The sequence below is a fragment of the Lates calcarifer genome, linkage group LG7_1, assembly GCF_001640805.2.
Source record: "Lates calcarifer isolate ASB-BC8 linkage group LG7_1, TLL_Latcal_v3, whole genome shotgun sequence".
Classification (NCBI taxonomy): Eukaryota; Metazoa; Chordata; class Actinopteri; family Centropomidae; genus Lates; species Lates calcarifer.
Window position 1 is genome coordinate 9624874 of NC_066839.1, and position 22451 is coordinate 9647324.

General features: G+C 41.6%; 1 protein-coding gene across 2 annotated transcripts; it reads left to right on the top strand.

Moving 5' to 3' along the window:
* Positions 1-861: 861 nt before the first annotated feature.
* armc2 (armadillo repeat containing 2) lies at positions 862-22345 on the top strand. Of its 2 annotated transcripts, XM_018672647.2 has the most exons (18): positions 862-3380; positions 4802-5025; positions 5116-5188; positions 5594-5759; positions 6368-6494; positions 9208-9275; positions 10017-10124; positions 11186-11370; positions 11509-11611; positions 11814-12028; positions 12687-12832; positions 13891-13990; positions 15389-15686; positions 17384-17506; positions 17666-17779; positions 18151-18283; positions 19361-19515; positions 19760-22345. In XM_018672647.2, the coding sequence occupies exons 2-18, from the start codon at positions 4808-4810 to the stop codon at positions 19891-19893; spliced, it is 2466 nt and encodes an 821-aa protein (XP_018528163.1). In that variant the 5' UTR covers positions 862-3380; positions 4802-4807; the 3' UTR covers positions 19894-22345. The 2 variants fall into 2 exon arrangements, with proteins under 2 accessions (XP_018528163.1, XP_050927809.1); XM_051071852.1 differs by having other exon boundaries at positions 862-5025.
* The last annotated feature ends 106 nt before the right edge of the window (positions 22346-22451 follow it).

The following is a 22451-nucleotide window of genomic DNA, read 5'->3' on the forward strand; positions in this document are numbered from 1 at the left end:
AAACGACGTAATTATGAAATGGGTATTTTGTCTTTTAAGATAAAGAAATCTATATTTGGGTTTTTTTAAATACAATATATGTAACAACATTAAGTAATTTGATTACATGAGCGTCGGTTCTGGAGAATATGCTGAGCATTTCTCAGTATTTAACATTATTTTAACCAGTATAGTAGCATACTGGTATAATAGTATAATGGAAATAAATGTGAATTGCAGCTCTACATAATAAACAGAGGGATGAATGATTTAAGGAATCAAAGGTTTGTTTGTCATGTACACAAGTAATGTATATTGTGAAATGCAATGTGCCATGCTTTTAAGGTTGGGTTAAAGGACTACTGTGAAGCATAAAGATTAGAAAACGGCAACATAAAGGATAGGAAGGACAGAAAACTCTACTGCAGGGGTAAGATAGGTTAAAAGAAAGGATGAGGGCAGAAGGACAGAGTGAGAGAATAGGAAGCACCTCTCTGGAAGAGGTCAAACCAGGACTGCAAGGCGATCACGTAAAGAAGCCCCTGTCCTGTGAGCTGAGTGCATCCTGTCAGTCTAAGCTTCTGGCCAGAGATGGAGCCGGTTGCCAGGGAGACACACCACCTTCAAGCAGGACGATGGCTCTCACAAATCAACCCATTCATTCCTGTGACGTGAGGAGCAACGATAATAGTGACGTGGGTGTACTATGAGCTTGTGTGCATGGGACTCTGTAGCTCCTGATGAGAGGAGATTCATCTTTACGACTCGCCTTGTGCTTTTCTCTCCTCTGCAACACTCTTGATCTGGCTCCACAGGTAATCTCAAACATATGCACTCTGACTATAATAGAGTCCACTGCTTAGCATGTTAGTGCCAACTGTCCTGGCAGTATGTCGCCCCCCCCACTTAGTGACAATGAAATCACACAGACCATCTTCCTCCTCCTATTGGCTGGTAAGCTCCATGGTGATGCCCTGTGATTGGGCATGCCCAGCATGCACTCCTGGCCAATCAGGTTCACTGTATCCAAGAGACTGAAGCATGTAAGGCTATTTAAATCCAACCAGAGACTCACAAGATTGTTCAGATGTATATTTCACAGTGTAAAAAATAAAAAGCCAGGGGGAAAAGGTTTACGAGTGGACGAATGTGCAAATCCAGACAGACCTGATTGGTGTTTAAAGTGGTCGGCCCATCTAGATGGGTTAAAGAGACCCAGAGTGAAGCGTGAGTTGAATGAATGAACTTCTGCATCATGTACTCCTCCTGAACTCTGAGTTTATCCATGAATTTTCGACCAAATTCTACCTACTTTTCTGCACTGACGCTTGAGTTGCAGTACATGAAGCTTGAGGAGAGCAGGGATGGCTTGTTTAAATCGAATGGACAGAGGAAGTAAAAGCTGGGGGTCTTTTCTCCTGTACAGCTACAATATGTGTCAGTGGGGGCAGCCAACTATTGGTCTTTCATGTGGAGCAGGAATGTTACATCAAAGACCAACTTGCAGTGGACCACAACTACTGAGTGCAACTCGCTGATGAACATAGCGTAAGTCTGCGGCCATCTTGTGTCTACTCGTTTTTTGAAACGTCATACTTTGTGTAACTACTGCAAAATGGCGGACAAATCAGAATGCTGAGCTGACAACAAAAATTCTGTTCTTTGTCATATTGTAGATGATCTTAATTTTGTGTATACTGCTAATACGAGAGAGTATAATTTATTCTTAGTGATGAACTTTGATCTGTATCTTTTGTTGAATCACATTTTCAGCCAATATTTACCCGGGATAAATACTTTTGTAACATTCAATAAAACTGAAATGAAGTTGACAAAATATCTTTCTTTTATTTAGCTTATACTGTACTGGTTTCCCACACATGTTGTTCTGTGTCATAGGGAGTTGTTATGTCAAGAGAACATGATATCTGGCTTACAGGATTATGGAGAGAGACCTGGTTTTTAACAGGAAACAGAAGAGAGGTGAGAGCAGACTACAGCTATGATCGCTGTCCCCAGTCACAGTATATCCATAACAACAACAGAACTACACTGACTGTCTATATCTGAATGGCAGTCAGAAAGTAATAGCAAAAAAAGAGTACTCAGAACACCAGAGACCTTGAAGTGTAGGGTAATTAAAGCAGTTCAAGATACTCTTTGCTTAATATCTCTCACTGTTTCTCTGTGAAGTCATTTGTAATCTCTCTGCTTCACTGATGACTCTTGCTGACAGTTGCACTAGGTTTCAAGCTGCTACTGAACAGCAATGTAATGATGAGCAATTACTTTTAAATGAGCTAAATTTGTCTCTTTTTATTAGAGCTGTTTGTTTCCTACTCCAGTGTGGTACTTATTTGTGACCTTTGTTAATCAGCTTTATTGAATTATGTCCAAAAAAAAATCTTGACATGTTTTCTCAACAAAATATAGTCACTCTAATGAGAAACTTTCTCAGTATTGTAAGATAAATATATACGGTGCAATAAAGAGTGAGGTCACATTACATATGTGCGTCTGAGCATTCAGCATTTTGTCTTTATAGTTGCACTCCTTCAAACATGATAAGAATTTTTCAATTTTGTAATGGGCTTGAATTTGGGCATAAGGTCATGGTTTATACAGCAATAAAATTATTTATAAATATAAATATACATTTTCTCTAACACATTGCAGTGCCCAGGATTAGTCTAGGAATTAAGGTGAAGGGTAATTCTATTCGGATGGTCAAAGAAAGTTTTATGAGAAACTAGGAGATGTAAGTTTACCATTGTAATTACAATTTGTATGTAATTATATGTAATTTATTTTTGTTTGTTTAAATTTGATTTTATTAATACATGCATCTTTACACCAAGGACTACAATGGAAATATGTCATTTATACTGTGAAACTGTTCACATTTGTGTAGTTTTAAATACACTCTTTCTTTTAATGTCAATGTACTTCAGTCCAGGACAAGGACTGTTACATCAGATTACATTAAATAAAAAATACTTAAGACAGGCTCCGTCTTTTTCAACCTCCTGTCAAATCATTTAAATGAATTCAAATGTCATTTAACTAAATTATCCATCACATACACTGCCTATATATATAAAGACGATTAGTAACACGCCTTAAATCAACAAAAAAAGTAATGCTGGGTCCTTTTTCTGAAAGTTTGCATCCTAGAATTACCTTCTCAACTGGTAAACGCGCGTCACCGTTACGCGCGAGCCTTCCGCTGCTCGTGCACGTGTTCTCCTCAGGCTAGTTAGTTGCAAGCTGGAAAACTTCACAATTTCCCACAGATTTCAGGTGTCATAATTTTTCTATGTCGTCTGAGGAAGGCGACTTCAGGAGCTGGAGTGGTAACTATTCCAAACTGTTTCCTGCAGAGGATTTTACCGGGGTTTACGGTAAGTTTTCTAGTTAATTCAAGATATTGGTTTAACTACAGTAGATAGGATTTCATTCATACCTGCCCTTCTGATCCTCAGCTCTTCTCCGTCTGGTCCTGTAAAAGTTGGATACACTCACTACAGAGCAGAAGTTATTAACCGTTCTTAGAGCCAGTTAATAATAAAGACTTAAGCTCGTTTTCTAAAAGGTTATTTTGTTTCCTGGGTTTGTTGTCCAAGCTATCACCGCGGCATTTGGTCACCATGGAGACGGAGCGTGAACCCGCAGAAGGACTGCTGTTCATTCACTCGCATTGTAGTTTTGGACTCTTTAAGAAGACAAAACCAAAGCATTATATTTTAGATTTTATCATATTTTAACCATTGTAAATACAGCCATTATGATCAGTTTTTGCACCCTAACTTCATAGTAACTGCACTTTTCCAGTCTTAGAAAAATTACATTTTGACTATCACATGGTTGCTCTCTATTTAGTACCTCACCAGGTAGCCTGTGACCAATGGATGGAAAAAGAAATACTATCCAGTCATCAGTGGCGACTGACTGAGAAGGCTACATTTACAATTTTAAAGCACTTACTTCACTTACTTTTAAACCCTCATTTTATGCTACTCAGTACTTATACTCCGCTACATTTCAGGGAGAAATATTGTGCTCTTTACTGTGCTAATCATCTGACAGTTAGGGCTGCAACTAATGATTGATCCTCTTTTTCTGGCAATTGATCAGGTAATTGTTCTGTCAATAAAATGTCAGAAAATATTGAAAAAAGCCTATTATAATTTCAAATAGCCCAATTTCAGTTTCAAATCACTTGTTTCATTCAACCAGTGGTCCAAGGTTCAAATACGATCATTTATGACAAGTAAAACATCAATTTATGTACATTTGGGATTGTTGTAGCTCCACTGACAATTACATCCTTTTAAGATTTAACACAAAAAACAACTTATGATTATGCTGTAAAATATGATGCACTGTTATATTTTAAACTAGCCAATGATGTAGAGAGTAGGTAAAATAAATAAATAAATAATAAATAAAGTATTACTCAATGAATCTATTAATTGATCAACATAAAATTATTTGACAAATGTTTTGATAATTCATTAATCAGTTAAACTCTGTTTTCTGTTTGTTCCAGCTCCTTTTTAAATGGGGATATTTGCTGCCTTTCTCTGTATATCTTTGGGTTTGGAAACTGTGATAAATAAATTTAAAAAAAAAAAGGTGAAGGATTTGGATAATGGATATTTTTCATAGGACCCTCGGAAGCATTTCACACCTACTGTTCATTTTCTGTTCTAGCATTATCAAAATTTTTTGTTTTCCATTAGTGATACACCCTATAACCACTCGCATAATGAAGTCAAACCACTGAAGTCATTTGCAGTCTGTCTTGGCAAATGTCACACAGGCCTAAATGGCCTCGATGGAGAGGAAACATGAGATTTGCACCCCCTTCATTCCGCGGCGCAGTGCTTTGACGAAAACGAGTGCAGAGATTGTCAGTGAAGCCAGACAATCCCTGAGAGTTCAATCCACCCAGCGACCATTTACTCCCAGAGATGGACACAGGCAGCTTTTTGGAAAGAGTTCTGTTCGTGCAGATCGTGGCAGCAGACCTCCATCTGCCTTTAGGTTAGTCACAAGCTCAGCTTAAATCCTGTTAGTCTGAAAGGTTCACATGTAACGTGAAAAAATAATCAGTCTTCTTTTTTTATGTTTCAGTCTTCATACTCAAAATTTTGATGCTCCTGATTCAAGGCCAGGTTCAGGCACTCGCCTCTCTCCACTGGACCATGTAAGCTCCCTCAAGCTTAAGCGCTGTTTATTGTAACTAGTAGAAATTTATATCCAGATAAAGGTATTGTTTGTAATACACTAGGATATGTTTATGCATCTAATATTCTGAATATTACCATGAAGACTGAACTCAAATGCAATGAAAAAGCAGTAAATGGGATAAGGTGTGTGTACGCCTCTGAATGCCAGCTTAGCATCAGTATTGGTGTGTTTATAACCAAGATGAAAGCTTATCTGGTTTTGGTAAATGAGATTATAATATTAATATATGAAATGAAAGATAAGAATAAATGTGTAATGATAGTAATGGGATCTCTTTGTGGACGTAAGGATTTTTCACTGGTGGATGAAAGCCCTGGCTTACTATCCACACCATCATGCCACTGATATGTTTATGCACTAGAAGCCAAAGTTTCCAGTCCCCTGTGATGCTGAGGATGCATTCAAAGCCTTTCCCAAACCTCCTGCTGACCCACTGGAAGTGAAGAAGGGGCTGGCAGGGGCACGGGTGCGTCTCCTCAGGGCTGGATCTCTCACCACATTGCCTCCTGTAGAGGGACACACAGATGGTAAGGCAGGAAAAAAATTATTGATGCAAGTCTGAACCAATGGAGAAAATACAGTCTACAGTCTATAGCTACTGAATGTATGACACAGCAAAGTAATTGTAGTTAGATAATCATTCATCTTGTGCTCACAGTAAAATGCTAATAACAGAGGGGGCATTTGTTTAACAGGTAAAAAGTGAGGAAAAAAACAGCACACAATTTATTTCAGCTGTTGCATCGCTCTAAATCTTCTGTGCAGACACTAGCGCTAAAGCAGTTTTCTCAGATGGAAATGAATAGACCCATTCAAATGCTGACATTATACCTGATTTACATTCTCTGTGGTTGGGCCGGATGAAAAACGTAATTTAGTGCTGCTGTTTTGAGTGGAAAATGACTACTCTCTCTCTCAAACCTTTTCCTACAAAACTGCTCTGCTATTTACAGCAGTGACACAGAATGGAGTTTGACTCGTTTCTTTTAGCTGCACACATACAGTGTATTGTACTTGTGCAGTGTGTGTGTATGAATGGACACTCGTGCTTTTAGCACAGTGAAAGAAGTAGAAATGTTAATGCAGCATGCAGCAGAAACCTGTAAATAATGCCACATCTTTTCTACGTGTTTAGCGACAGAGAGAGTAAACCCAGACCCAGGACAAAAGCAGCTGTCAGCTAAACGCTTGCCCGCTACAGATCACACCAAGGTCCATGGTGGTCCCTGCAAACCTGGCCCACACAGAGCAGCAAGTGAAAGGTACGCTGCCTGTCTGTTTGACTTGCAAGATATTTCCCTCTCTCTTCCCTACTCTCCTACCCTCTCCTCCTCCTCCCTCTTTTTGACTGAAGTGACAGTCTGACAATGAGTTGAAGATTTATTGGCACACAAAGGCTGCATTGGTAGCCATTACTAGATGGAGTTTGTGCCTCCCATTTTTGCCTTTCATTAAATCCTCCTCCACCTCCTTCTTGCTTTCTTGCTTCCCTCTTTGCAATGCCCCCTGTATGTCAAAGTCATAGAGTTTCTAATGTCTTTTTGTGTTCCTGTTTTGGTCCATTACGCATTCAAACTGCTGGGAAGAGAAAATTATGACAGAATATTTCAGGAAGGCTGATATCATAGTTTTGTTTTTGTGCTTAAATGCCAAACTCCTGATCCAAATGTTAACAAAAATCTCTATGGTCAAAAACTTGTATTGTTCTTTTAATCACACTACAATTTATTACCCACAAATCAGAAAGTTTTCAAACCGGTAAATTTACTTGATTCAGAGCCAAAACCTTTTAGATATATTCAGCTACCAGTGATGACAGCTGAATATATGAAGTCAGTTTGCACAGCAATGCACTAACTCATGGATAGAACAAATTCTTCAACTTGAGACACTCGACCCCTTTTTAAACCCTCATATACTTTACTGTACACTATATCTCAGTCACAGTTAAATCAAGCTTCTTGGCGAGCTTCATTCCCAATGAAACTGCCTCTATCTGTCATTACTATCACGTGTCAGCTTTTACACCTTCACAGTGCAGAGAGGCTAAAAGCTCTGCTTTTTTCTGCCGACCTCATCAGCTGTGTGTCAGCACGAGGGGCATAACTCTGGGCGTGAGGTTGGGGGCCGTCGTTACAATCCATCCGCCTATCGATTGGGTGGGGCAGCTGAGGCTATAGAGGGGGGACAGACTGTAAAACACTTTTACAGGAAATCTGGGCTATCAGCCCGCAGCACATCCCCCCCACACACAGGCCAAGTTAACATGCAATGTTTGTGTAACTTGTTGCTGACAAAGAGAGGTCCCGTGAGATCAGACTGTGGTCAGTTTATGATTAAAGAGGATAAGTTAAAAGACTTCCTGCTCTTGATTACTGAGGGGTCAGGGTTTTTGAAGCACTGCTTCTTAGTGTTGCAATGAACATAAAAGGTGCATTAAGCAGAGACACACAGTGAAAATCACAGATAGTTAAACCAGAAGTACACTAACTGCAAGTGGAAATAGACGCAGCATGACAGATTAATATGATGAGTTGGATGAGATATAAAGATAGGGGAGATTAGACATCCACTAGGTTCTTTTCCTCCAATAAGCCGGAGCTTTATAGCTCCAAATGGCTCTCTATTAGATTTGGGTGCCCATCTGGGCAAGGCTGGCAGCAGCGTGTGTTGTGACTGCAGTGCACTGGCCAGGCCTAAGACAGGGATGAGGTCATGTCTCAGAGAATGCAGTATCACACAAAGAGGCCTTATTATCAGGCTCTTAATCCTATCATACAGAGCCAAAGCCCCCTCTCTGACATTCACTGCAACATGCCTCGGCCAGCACTCCCTGCTGCATATGCCCTGTGTGCCAGCTCACACCAATCACTAAATCTCCTTCAAAGTGAAAGTGCACTCTTATAGTAACAGCCACATACTGTATACTGATGCTAGTGTCATCAAGCAGCACCTTTTGGTGATGCTCCAATGGAACAGCTGGGGTCATTTTCTGTCTCATACCTGTCAGCAAGACCATGAAATATAAGCTCACTTGAGTGTAAAAGCTCAAAGAAATATTCCATTATGAGAGTCAGCCTTTTGTGCTAATGTCACTCGAGAAGCTTCAGACAGCCCTGATAACATAACAGTGATTACACTTGGTTGATTCATGCTTCTTTGTGGGATTTGTGAAGTAAATGTTGCAGTTACAGAGGTGATTAGGGTGACTCAACATGCTGCTTTTGTTTATCCCTATTTATTGCTAATTATTTTCACAGCTGGTCACATAGTAATTAGTCATAAGGCACACTACCGGTCATGTTTCACAGGACTTATTGAAGCATTGTGCCATTCTTCTTTGTGTGTGAGCGCAGACATGATGGTGACACGCAAAGATTAAGGTTCAACAGTCATATGCAGAGGGCAAGCTGCAACACAGCACTCGCCGGCAGTAAGGCTGTTGAAACAGCTCACATTGACAAACCGTGAACAGCTTTAACCAAACTGCCCACAAAGCTAAGATCTTAGTTCCTGTCTGTTGGGGATTGCAGCTTCAGATGCACAATAGCACACACACACACACACACACACACACAAGTACAGACACACAGAGTCACACACATACACGGAAACATACAAATGGTCACACACTGACACATATACTCACACTTGTGTATTTTAATATGCGTGCATACAGTGCATACATACACACGTTACAGATGACAGCACCAGCACAAGTCTCAACCTCTGCTGCAACAGGGACACCTAGTGGCACATGATGAACATACACTTAAAAGCTTGCTGACAGACTAGTCTTTGACACAACAATTCATCATTTAAATATTTTGTGCACCTCTCAGTTTAGGTTTTTACTAGTATCTTAACATCCAAATGAGCCAAAACTCCTAAAGTCAATGAAATTTAACAAAACAAGGCACATCTTGTTTCCAAAATGTGATGTAACCACTCTCTTTGTGTTCTTTGTACCAACAGGAGAATAAAGCAGCCTGGTGTTGACTCAGGACTTAGACCCGCAGACTGCACAACAGGACGGAGAACAGGTTTGTCCACATTTACTGAATGAACCTTACTGCAATATTTTTTTTAACAAAGCTGTGCATACATAATAGAAATGACACATTTTGTAAAGTATGTAGGAATAAAAATGTTGCTACAATTTTACTCAGTGTAACATATCGTTTATCCACTCAAGAGATTTTACTTTGAGTGTAACTTATTTTCTAAGATACCTGAAGCCAAATTAACGTACTCATGGCTAAGTGTAATACCACAGTATATAGTCCTGGGCATGCATACTGTAGACACACTTCTCTCTGTAACTGAATAAGACTTTGTCAAACTTTGATTCGGGTGTTGTTGCTAAGGGCCTAATTTCTACCACGAGAGGCAGCCAGCCAATAGCTGAGAGAGCTGTTGATTTGGGCAACCGCAGCTTCCTGCATCACACCAAGCAAGGGGGTATGCAAATGTTGAGCAAAAAAAAGGTATATGGTGTGTGAGAGATTGCAGACATTTGCGTGCACAGACACACGTGTTTTCATCACACATGCACGCACACACACACACACCTCACATGCCCACATGCAGACTATTTCACATCGGCGCAGAGACAAATCAGAGGAAGTTTGACTGGTGGATGGTGACCTTTCATTGTGGCATCAAACTTCCTGCTGTTTTATTTTAAGACAGTGAACTTCTGAACCGTGCTCGCCGCTCATGTTCACCGCCCCAGTATGGAGGTGGTAATTGGCTAACTGCAGTTCTCTCTGCACTTTTTTCAGAGCTGGGGGACGGAGACGACACCACAAGCAAAGAGGAGGATGCAGAGTCATTGATGTGGAATAACAAGATTGGTCCTCTTCTCCAAGAGCTGGAGACTGTGGCTGCAGGTAGTGTGGACGGTGAAATGAGAAACCTTGATAACAAAGTGCAAACACGTGACAGACGTCAGTCTTGACCAAATGCACTCTTGTGACCAAAAGAATACGTAGTGTCTGTCACCCTCTCCACCCAAAACATCACATTTTCCCTATGGGTTCTGGTAGAAGTACGCTTCTGTTATTAGTGTTTCATTTCTTCTTCTGTTATTAGATTTCATTTCAAGCAGCAGGCAGAGAAATTGATTATTTAGCACAAGCAGATAGTCATACATGAAGTCTCCCAGACTGAAAAAGCAGTGTCATTTCAACCACTGAAGAAAAGCAAACAAAACACAGTGTTATGTTTGGCATCCATACAGAGTCATCTTAGCCTGAAACTGCAGTCTGGCACCCATGAAGTGAAATCTATTGCTGTAAATATTTTAACACTCTACAAATTTAATGGAAAATTCATTTGAAAGATAAATATTAAATATTTATCGTACCAAGTGCCTTCTGGCTCATGCATAAAACACCTTTCAGATTCAGTGGGAAATCGCAGCGAAGAGTTGAGTGTGAGACTGTGGCCAACCTTTTTTAGAAATGGCCCAAGCCTTGTTATTTATGCAGGCAAAACATTTATTTTACCTCAAAAACAAGGAAGAGACTCCACCCTCTCCCTTCCTCTGCGTCAAGATTGTAGCTGCCTGTTGCAGAATTGTTTCCTTGCATTTGACCATTGAAACTCAAAGCTGCCTCATAGAGAAGGAAGGGGAATGTTATTTTACTGCTGACCAATGTATTATTGATGTTGAAAATTTAACCTCAAGTTCTCCTCATACAAATAATAAATGCAAACCATAGAGCAGATCCCAAATGTATTACGCATACACACCGCAACATGCACAAGCTATCACTCGTGTATTTACACATTTGGATGCACACTTGCCAACACACACAAGTGAGTGTTTTCTAATTGGGATGTTTGCTTTCTCTGTGAATGTTTGACACGTTGCCCTAAACTTGACCTTTCTTTTTTATTTTTTATTTTTTCTAATCTTTTGCAATATCTGTTTTTCCTGCCATGCCAGGCAGCTCCGAGGCCTCGGTGGACCGTCTGTGTGATTTGTGTGACGGCCTCCGTGGCACCTTGGCAGAAGCGGACATGCTCGGCCGACGTTGTAAGAGGAGGTCTGGGATCCTTCGAGCGCTGTTCCACCTCATCGACCTCAACTCTGCCCAGCTCAACCTGCACATCGCCAAGCTCTGCCTCGCTGTGAGTCGTCCGCATGTGTGTGTGTCTGCATGTCCGCTGCTATGTCTCTATCACAAAGGCATCCAGCTCACTTAAGTGCTTAATACAAAAGTCGTGAGAAGGGTTTTTGTTTTGTTTTGTTTCCATTTCTCTCTCCAGCTGTGTGTCAGTGGAAACAACCTGCTCAACATCTGTAAGCTCATCTTCCAGATCAGCCGCAGCGAGAGCAACGACATCCTCTTCCAGAACAACTCTATTATAGGTCAGGATGATTTAGTTCAGTGGTTTCCTATTCTGTATGAAATTTTATGTTTTTCCTCGTGGGTTAACTCTTATCTGTCTGCTTCTACTTGGTGCATTTTTTTGAGAGCCCCAGAACCCTGTCATTACAAACAGCCAATATCCTATCCGTTATACACAATATGAATGGTAACAATGGATGTTATTTATTTATCTGTGTCTAGACTCGTTGCTGGGCGTATTGAGCAACGAGGATGTGTCTACATCTGGAGAAGCTCTCTTGTACTGCGTCGGGACTCTGAAATTTCTCTCAGGAAACAGTGCAATCCTCAGGCTCCTGCTGGACAAGAACTGTGTCGGCGTGGCTCAGAAACTCATCCAGAGGCTTCACACGGTGGAAGAGACCCACTTCACTATGGCAGGGCACATCCTTGTACAGGTGTGACAGGCTTATGAATCATTTGATATCTGGTGAACAGCAACTAAAAAAAAAAGTTGTTCAAAGGAACAAACTGTTAAATGTTCTTCTTCGTGTATTTGTTGGCTGCTTCAGATTTCCACACTTTTAGACAAAAATATTTTTGTTTATGTCTGGTATGTAAGCTGCTACAAGAGCATAATGTTCTTTGCTGGCTGTTGCATTTCAGTCCAAAACACACCCTGCTTCACTCTTCTGAAAATGATTGCACTAACCACACAAGTTGGTCCAAGCAAGCATTTTGAGCCAGCATTTCATTTGATATCTAACACAACTCATTATGCAGTTAGAAGAGGGAAATAAGCAGACCATGACTTTCCAGAGCTTTCAGTGCTGCTGTGTGTGTTGGAAATTTCTGTTTCCTTCTTGTGATAGAATGATTTATGCCCATGCTGAATAGTTTCCGGTCGCTCTGCTGCATGGCGTCCTGTACAGGCCAGCAGCCAGCCTTAATGAGCATATGACCGACATAGTGTGCTAGCCACAACACAACACTGACACACAATACTGGCCTAAATATGGACCCTTAAGGTACTATGTGTGCAGACCTCTGCTCACTAACCCACACTCTTGCCCCTCTCCCTCCCTTTGTGTCTCCCTCTATCTGACCCCCGGGCAGCTGACCGCGACCCTGAGGAACCTCGCCGATCATCCCGATTCCCGTCCACTCTTTGTATCCTTCTCTGTCCTGTCACAGCTCTGTCTGGTGCTGCGTCACCACCGCAAAGACCAGGACATCTGCACCAACATTTCCCGAATATACAGGTAATCACACATGCACTCCCAGATGGTTGTAATAATTTGACTCAGTATCTCAACCCAGTTGCGGTTTGGAGTCAGAATTGTCTTTGGTGGATAATTCTTTCCCTACTTCTTCCTGCCTCTCTCCTCAGCTCACTAATGTAAACCATCACAACCTGTAACGAGCTGAATCAAAACAGACCATCATTCACTCCTCGCCCTCTGTTTTTTTCCACTTTCTCCAGTAATCACTCTCCCTTTACAGTAAATTCCCGCTGAGCACATAAAGGAAAAGTAGAGCTGATGACTTGAACTTGGTCACCCAGATCATTCTCAGAGGAAAGGACACTTAGTTACAGTGCCAACTGACCATTAACATGGGTTAAAACTGTGTTAAAACTGAAATACTACTGTAAATATGGTTCTTGAAAAAAAATGCTTTCTGTCTATAAGATGCAGGAAAAATAACACATATTGAGGAGGTGGCGTTAAACACAAAGCTTGAAGGGTTTTGTGCTGTAACTGAACCAGATGGATGCCTGACGTGAGCTTGGGTGCATCCACCCTAATCACAAAACTCACTCTAATGATGAAGGATACAACGGAACAAATGCCGTGCAATACGTGCCAGCTGTACTCTAGACCTTCTAACAGAGGTATATGGGACAGTTGTTCACTGTAAAACCACGTCCCAGTGACCCTTCTCCAGCAGCAGGCCACTTACTACAGACTCAGTCCCCTCTGATCTCAGTGCCTCCACCTGAGTGCAGTGGTACAAATGATGTTCTGAGTCCTCACGTTCTCTCTCTCTACATCTCCAGTGTCCTACTCTGGCACAAGTACGTTTTCAGTACTCAATGCTAAACATTGGCAAAACAATTTTAACAGGGTTTAGTGCTGATGAAATAAATACTGAGTTAATATTCTTTGCCCAAGATGATGAAAACATTAAAATTAGATACCAGCCCAGGCCTACTTATCCATTAGCAGTGTTGATCTAATATCTCCATATTTAGTCAGCAGAGCGGAGCAGTCAGCGAGTTTAATGGTCGGTGGTATTTGTTGTCCCCGCTCTCCCTCAGTAAACTCTCCTCTTACTCGGAGTGCCGCCTCGCCCTGGCCCAGACCCCCGACTGCTACCGACTATTTTTAGAACTGCTGAGCAAACATCACCAAAAACAGGTGAGTCCACGAGCCTCCTCTGTGTGTGTGTGTGTGTGTGTGTGTGTGTATTAGAGAGAAGACAAGCTTTTCTAGTGTTGGTGATGTGACTCCACTAAGCATGTTTACCTTCAGAGCAAGTTGTTTATGTACATCAAGTCCAAGCACATTTATGGGACATTGTGTCCATCTGCTCGTAGCGTTCGTGTTTCTGTCTCTGCTCTGCTATGTGTGTGTGTGTGTGTGTGTTTTGACATTTAATCATCCCAGGAGGGGCTGAGTAAGTCAAGGAAAGGGGAGGAGAGAGGGAGGAGAAAAAGAAAAAAATAAAGGAGGTGAGCTTGAGCAAAGTAGAGGTGATGCAGAGGTGGATGGGAGGAGAGATAGAGAAGAGGGCGGGAGGAGGGGGGTGCTTGACGCCCTCAAATACACACACACACACACACACACACACAGGACAGTAAAGCATGTGATGAGCAGTGAGCCCCAGGACAGCCTGTCCTGTCCTCATACCAATGTCACTGCACATTTATGGAAGAATTGAGTGTGTTCCTGCTTCACCTGCTCCTCACATTATTTACTAAGAAAAGTCAGGATACTAGTGTGACACACAGGGTGTTATGTGTCGCCTTTTTTCTCAGTATGTGTGCTGTAACACATTGAAAAGACTGGGTGTAGGTACATCCAAACATGTTTACACACTGCTCCGAAGCCTCTGGGGGAAATGACTGACACTGACAATAGTGCTACTTGGCCAGGCTCACTGTGCTGCAGGTGAAGTTGTTTCTTATCTTCAAATCTTAAACACATTCTCACAGGATTTAATGTTCACTACCTTTTCATTTTCTTGTCAAAAACAAACAACCTCTACTGATGAGAGAGAGTTGATCAAAGAAAATGAATCAGCAGTTGATCTGATTATTGATTATTGCCCTGGTTAAAATGCATGTTTTCTAAAAGTGAAAATAGAGTATCTCTGGACTGCTAATCCAAACACAACAAGACATTTGAAGATGTAAACTTGGATTCTAGGAAATATACTGGACAATTTTCTCTACACTGAGATTTTTCAAACAAAACAACTAATCGGTTGATAAAGAAAATAACTGGCAGATTCATCAGTCATGAAACAAATTATTAGTTGCACCCTAAAATACTGTTTAAGCTGATCAACATGAAACCAGGAACTAGTACAAAAAGCTCATAATATTTACTACCTACATACATACCACATCTTCCACTGACTAAATTAAAGGAGGAAATGTTGATCAATTCAAACTGTTTGAAGCTATGAGGTGAAGACAGTCTGACCTTTCAGTCAAATGTACAATAGGAAGAAACCTGCAAACAAATTTTTGTGTGGTTTGCTTTCACTCAGAAGCTTGAAAAGTATAAAAATCAACCACTGGTCTCCCACAGGACCTCGTCGTGCGCCTCCTTTTCACCCTCGGGAACCTCACGGCCAAAGGCGAGGAGGCCCGGCAGGAGCTCTACCAGTGCAAGGGCTGCATGGACACGCTCCTCCGACTGTACGACAGCTACCAGAGAAGAGAGACAGGCGTCCCTTCCTCCAGCAAACCTCCCGTGAACACACAGGAGGATGACGATGTGCTGGTGAAGCTGGTCAGGGTGCTGGCGAACATGTGCATCCACCCGGCTGTGGGTCCAGCCCTGGCAAGCAACACGACCTTCATTCAGCTTCTGATGGAGACACTGGGTGAGCAGAAAGCAGGAGGAACTCACATCACATCCTCCTTAAGTCAGGCACTTTATTAAAGGGCAAAAAAGCAGCTGTTATACTCTAACATTTGTCCTTTTTGTCCATATTGTATCTCTGTCACACAAAGGAAGCAGTGTGTGGCAATCTGGAGTTCTGTTAAGTTTAAAAATAGCTGTTTAGTGCTTCGTAAGTACAGTAAGCATCTGCTAGGTACCCAACCACTTCCCTTGTGCTGGGAACAAGACATGACTTTGGTCGAAAACACACTCCTCATTTGTCTGCTCCTTCCATCGCTCGCTTTCCTCTCAGTGCTTTCTGTTCAATATGCAGCACATCCTCTTTTGGTTTACCTGTTTTTTCAAGTCTGACAGAGCGAAGCACTCGACTGCACGAGCAGGATGTTCTGTCACATCTCACAGCCGACTTGGTTTGCGCATATGTGCAACTCTCCCATGTGGTTAGATGGTTTCAGGACAGGTTGAACTGATACGCAGGTGGGTGTGAAACTCTCAATTTCTCTGCCGCCTCCTACACCTACATGCTTCATGGCAGTTGGCAGAGAGAGAACGAAATAAACAACGCAGAGGTCAGACTAGTGTAAAAAATGGTCAAATCATAGAGGAGTGAAGCCAGTGAGTAAGACGAGAAGTAAATTGAGTAAGTGAAGACAGAAACATGAAATGAGCGCTCGAAGGGGGAGTGAGGAGTTGGTGCGACAGCTGGAGACAGAAAACAAAATCTCAGCAGAGGATGAAAGAGAGGGCTCGGGTGATCGATGAACTGTTTTGATCAAGTTCATGACAGGCTGCGCTGCTTTACATTACACAGCTTTGAAGAGGGGGTGGGGGGAGCACAACAAAGAGGCATTTCCAGTCAGACCCAGAAACAAAAATTCTGTGTGACACAGGCGCCGGTTGACAGCGCAACCGCAATATCCGCGATTTACGACCGAGCACACGACATCTGCTGCTATATCAGGAACAGACTTGGTTTCCAAGCTGCTCGCAGTGTCACAGGCTGCTTGGATTGGGTCACGCTGACCTTTGTGTGCAGCTCATGATCAAACCAGCTATATGAGGTCAAAATTAACCACCGATAACAGCCACTTCTGTGATAATGTCACACTGTCACACACACATCAGTGTGGTGGAGCTGTAATATGCAAAAAGGCCGAAATCCCATGGGGCTCACTGTATTTCTGAATCTTATTTAAATTGTTCTATAATTGTTCTTTCTGTTTGTAAATTATGTACATCTATTTACATCTGCACAGCACTTGAAAATATGAAACTAACACCCACTTCACACAGTACATGTTGCAGTTGTCAAGGAATAATAATCTACTGTTAATTTATCTTCTTCAACATAAAAGGAAGCGATGCTCTGAGTGAACATGTACTCTTTAAAAGGTAATAAAAAACTTCCAATTCCAATCTCTGGCGTCACATTGAGACAAGTCACCGGAATGAGGGTCACTTCACATAAATGAACAGTGAGCAGTCATTTTTCAGGAGCATTAAAGCCTGATCCTGTTGGCTGTGCAGTGTGGATGCTCCCTCTGTTGGCTGCATTTTATACAGGAAGATTTTCAGGGAAAAAGACAAAACATCCTCTTCAAGGTCTTTGTAAAAAAAAAATCTATACTAATTAAATGTTTCTCTTACTCCTGATTATTTTCTTTCCTTTTGACACAGAGTTGAGATCTGTGCAGGAGAGCGAGGAGCTGCTGGTGAATGTGGCCGCAACCATCAACAACTTGTCGTTCTACCAGGAAGAGAGCTCTGCAATAAGACACAGTCGACTCACTATCTCAAACCGTAAGATAAAGAAGGAATGAAAGATTTTAATGTAGAAATGAAGATAAAATCAATGCTACTATTTGACACTCAGTTTCCTTGCTTCTTACCCCCACTCCACCCCGCCTTTTACTCCCCCACTCCTCTCTTTTCTCCTCTCACTCTGTCTTTTCACCTCAGTAATGTTGAAGCTGGTTCTCAGCTACAGTATGGACGCCATGCTAGAGGCCACCCGTGTGTACGGAAACTTGTCGCAGTCCAAGGATGTGCGGGACTTTATTATTCAAAACAAAGGTATATGGTGGACACTAACACAAACAGGCACACACACAAAACTCCAGCATGGCACTACACTCATGTCGTGTTATTTTACTCTTGCAGGCAAAATGGCCAAGTTATAATCAAAAGTATAAATAAATGTAAAGGTCAAACTGTATCTTCCAAGTACATAACTTTACAGAAAGCTGAGTATTTAGTCACTGAGCACAAGTGCAGTACGCACCCCCTGCGTCCTGTTGTGTCATGTTTGGGCTGAACTTATCTACAAGGCCGGCTACAGTCAGCATAAACATGCCTGCTCCCTCCGTCAATAGCGGTCCTCTTATCTTTGCCCCGCTTTGTCCTCGTCCACTCAATCACACCTCTGTCAACTTTCTCTCTGTCAGTGCACCAGTTTGTAGTGACGCTGCTCGACTCAAAAAGCACTGAGATGTGTTTCTCAGCCTGCGGGGTCCTCACCAACCTGGCTCTGGACCCTCCAAACCGGGTCAGTCTCTCACTAGAGGCGGCTGCTGCCAAGTAAGGACAAATCCACTTAGAGATTAAGAGTTTGTTCATGTCTGTGTGTGTGCACGTGTATACACAATACACATTTTTATTGTACTCACAGACAATACAATACACAGACTTACCACTAAATATATAAAAGGTTATATAAAAAAGCAGATCTACTGTGCTTGGATACAGCCGTAAGCCATAAAGAGTGAGGCAAAGAAGAAGGAGAAGGATTCTGTTTGTCAGGATCTTCATTTCCACATGTACTTAGATTCTTATGAGCTTTCACCAAAAAACTCTCCCTGCAAGTCTTTGTGTACAATAACAGGAACCAGAAATCAGTTAGCTTAGCTTAACACAAAGACTGGAACAGCTAGACCAGCCTCCTGCTCCTCTAAAGCTCATTACACGTTATGTCTTGTTTCATTAGTAAAAAAGGAAAAAAAAAAAACCTCAATGTTGTGGTTTTACAGGTGGTTGTGTCTCTCACAGCCGTTGCACTAAGTTAAGTTAAGTATCAATCTTCTCATCTACCTCTTGACAAGAAAAAGAAGTACGTGTATTTTCCAAAATGCCAAACTGTTCCTGTAAGAGTTAACTGAGCTACAGCTTCTGAAGTTTTGGCAAAAGTAGCATCCTCTTTGCAAGAGAGAGTAAACAGGGTTTTTTGGGGGGGAAATGTGGTCTTCATTTTGATAGAAATGAGCACAACATCTTCCACTGGCACGAACAAGATGATACTAATCATCTCAGCCTTGATGTTATTTGTTCACAGTAGTTACACAAAGTTAAACTGATTTGTCAATTTAGACTAATTTGTCAATTTGTAACACATGGAAACTCAAAGAGTAACAGATTCTGTGAACTTATCTTTTGTCTATACTGCAGGCTTATCACTTCTAAAAGTAACACACCCACCCACACACACACACACACACACAGAGTCCTCTTTCAGATGTAGGTCCAATGAAGTGGAGCTAATGCCTACAAACCTGCCAGTCATGTGAATCCTGCTCCCTTGAGTCATATGATGTGTGTCCTGTCTGTGTGCGTCCGTGTGTGTGTGTGTGTGTGTGTGTGTGTGTGTGTGTGTGTGACTAGGCTAGTGGACTGTCTGAGAGACTTGGGACCAGGTGACTGGCAGCTGGCGGGCCAGGTTTGTCAGGCATTGTGGAACCTGATCGGCGGAGGTTCAGAGAAGCTCCTGGATACACAGGAGACAGAGTCCCTGCTGGAGGTCCTCATTACGTACTCAGGTTGGTGTTATTACTGATCCTTACATAACAGGGGAGGGAGACATGCTGGAGAAAACATGCTCTTACTCACATCACTGGCCCTCAGGGGGAAGGGAGGAACACATATAATCACACTACCACAAACATGATACCTCCATGGTCACATCTGGGAGTTGCCTGAACACACAAAACACTGTCACTGTAAAGAACTGAAAATGAGCCTGAAACCTCACACCGCCCCCTCTCATCCTCATTTATTCCTTAGATGAAGAGGAGGCTCTGAAGTGGATAGAAAATGCAGATATGAGGGCTTACCACAAGGAATGCTGGGAACTGGAGTTCCTGCCTGTAGCACAAAAACTGATGAAGACGCTCCAGCCTCCGGACCTGATAGAATGACACACAGAGACACAGAGTTAAGAGTCATGTTGCCATAGAAACAAATCCTTTATCCTCTATAAAAACAGTAGAGGATGAAGTATTTGCTTCATCTTATTTGTATCAAACACTCACCTGCTGTACGTTTGAAACACGGCTGTAAAAGGTAAAAAGTAAACTTCTTACAGGTAGTTTTAAGGCCTACAGACGGTCAGTGTTTCGTACTCAAAGCAATAGATTTCCAGTTGAAAAGCTTTAATAGCTGATAAAGGTAATTATGCAAAATAAAAGCAGCTGTATCCATGTGAATGTGAAAATGACTGGATTTCTTTCTCAGTTCTTGTCTATAGACAAATACTTGCACTTCAGATCAGTAACAGTTTATATTTATTTTCTTAACATTTGGTCTTATCAATACCAGCCTTTTTTTATTTGTGAACAATTTTAACCTTTTATGCACTTTAACTTTCACTCCCATAAAGCTTGCTGAAGCCTTAATTTCTGGAGTCAAGTTCTTTGCACATTTACATAAGCAGATTTCATCTGTTTTGTGAGTACACTGTGTTGTTATGAGAGCTTTATGATAATGTAGACTTGAAAAAAGATGACTAACCTCATGAGCGAATCTTGTATTGTCTGTGGATTGTGTGACATTGGAACTTGTTCCTAATAAAGCAGAAAGCCAGAAACGTTTTGCTTCTCAAAGCCTTTATTATTACACAGATATGAGGCCAGGCAGTGCTTACAAGTTACACCAAGTAGCCTAAAGTACAGCATTTCAAAATCACATTGTTATCACATCGAAACAAATCAGAAACGGCACTTAATGCAAACACCCCCCCGCCCCCCCCCGGTGTTCCCCGAGATCTTACACAATAGTGACCTTAAAACAACCACAAGACAAGCCGATGTCTCAAAAACCCCTAAACAAATCATTAGCCAGTGCCAATAACACAACATTGTTCTCTACACAGAATTTCTCAGATTGATATGAAAGACAGTTGGCTGGCTGATATCAAGGTTGCTCAAAAAGATGCTTCCTATGCCGCATATCATCTGGGGAAGCCACCGAAAATGTGAAGGCAGTTTGGTCAGTGGGGATAACAGTGAGTTTCTGCTGGTGATTGTGTTTTTGACAGACAGGCCTCTGCGGCCTCGATGGGAAACACCCTGAAGTTCAGACAGAACAGGGAAAGTCAAGGATTTTTCCCTGTGAGGTGCGATGCGGAGGCAAACAGGAAAGAGAGGTAAGGTGTCCGACGAGGAATTCCCCCTTATATCATCCAAATGTCGGTCAGGATAAAAAGAGAGTCTTGGACCTTGACCAGACTTTGACCTCTCAAGCTTATTATATACAGTAAAATGAAATTCACATGAAAGTCCCTGGACTGCACTGATGACAAACTGAACCATTCCCCTGAGTTCAGCTTCCTGTTAATGAAGTCAGCTTTGTTATCAAAGTGAACTTTGGGAACAAAAGGTGTGAAAATATCACTCCATGTCTTTTCATGAGTCATCTTTTGCATGAGCACATACTTACTAATGTCCATGGGTTATCTAATTTCCTGTACTTGTGCAACTGAGCAGTGGAAGTGAGCTGATGGGGACAGTGATTGTGCTATGACTGTTGATTCCTGAATTGTGTAGGCCTCTCCATATCTAATACAATCTCTTTGATGAAGCAATGAAATCAAACTGTTTAGGCGAAAACTACGAATGATACACAACAATTCAATATCATAGTTTATTTTTTTCATCTTTTTCATATAATTTCATATAAAAAGTGTCAGTAACTGACATCAGTCAGAAGTTTGGAAAAAAAACCTCCACTTCCTCTCAAACCACTTCCAAATGTACCATTCCTTTATCATCATCACCTCCTCCTTCTCCTCCTCCTCGTCCTCCTTATCTGGATTTTACTCATTCATCTGTCTGATGTTCTCAATCCAACCTCAGGAGAATGCAGTACTTTACTGGTTTTAGTAAACAAAAAACAAAAAAGGCAGAGGTCTCACACCTCTGTTCAAAATAAAAAAAAAAGCTGCTTTTGCACTGGTTAGACTTCCCCAGCAGGGAAATAAGCACAGCTACAACCTTTTGCGTTCGAACAGCCATCGAGCGCAGTCGGCCCTGTGTGGACGAGCCAGACGTCCCCCAAGCAACGGGAACCGCGGCAGCTCGGGAAAAAAAAAAAAAAAAAAAAAAAAAAAGAGTCTTTGCTCACCAAAGAGCACTTCTTATATGTTTTATAGAGAAAAACAGAAGAGGTATTCATTTACTGGTAAAATTCACAATCCAAAGCTTCGAAAGTGTTAGGGCGACCAGGCAGCTGGGATAAGCGGAAGACAGATAAAGGTGTGGTTAGGGCAACCGGAAGCAAATCCCTCCTGGAAAACCTGGTTTCTAACTTTCTTTTTGATTAGCTTTTTTTTTCTTTTTTTTCCCATTACCAGAAAAATAAAGACATTATCATCATCATCAACAAATGATAAACAGTCATCTCACAATAACAGAGCTACAGCAGAAGCAAGAAGTATTCCCTTCAAAGTGCCTCGCTTATTTTTTTTGACACATGAAAT

Coding starts and splice junctions, on each gene's coding strand:
- armc2 (XM_051071852.1), top strand. CDS start 4,808: ATGGCCTCGATGGAGAGGAAACATGAGATTTGCACCCCCTTCATTCCG. Junction 5,189..5,593: donor GCCTCTCTCCACTGGACCAT/GTAAGCTCCCTC, acceptor TTTATGCACTAG/AAGCCAAAGTTTCCAGTCCC. Junction 13,991..15,388: donor GCAAACATCACCAAAAACAG/GTGAGTCCACGA, acceptor GGTCTCCCACAG/GACCTCGTCGTGCGCCTCCT.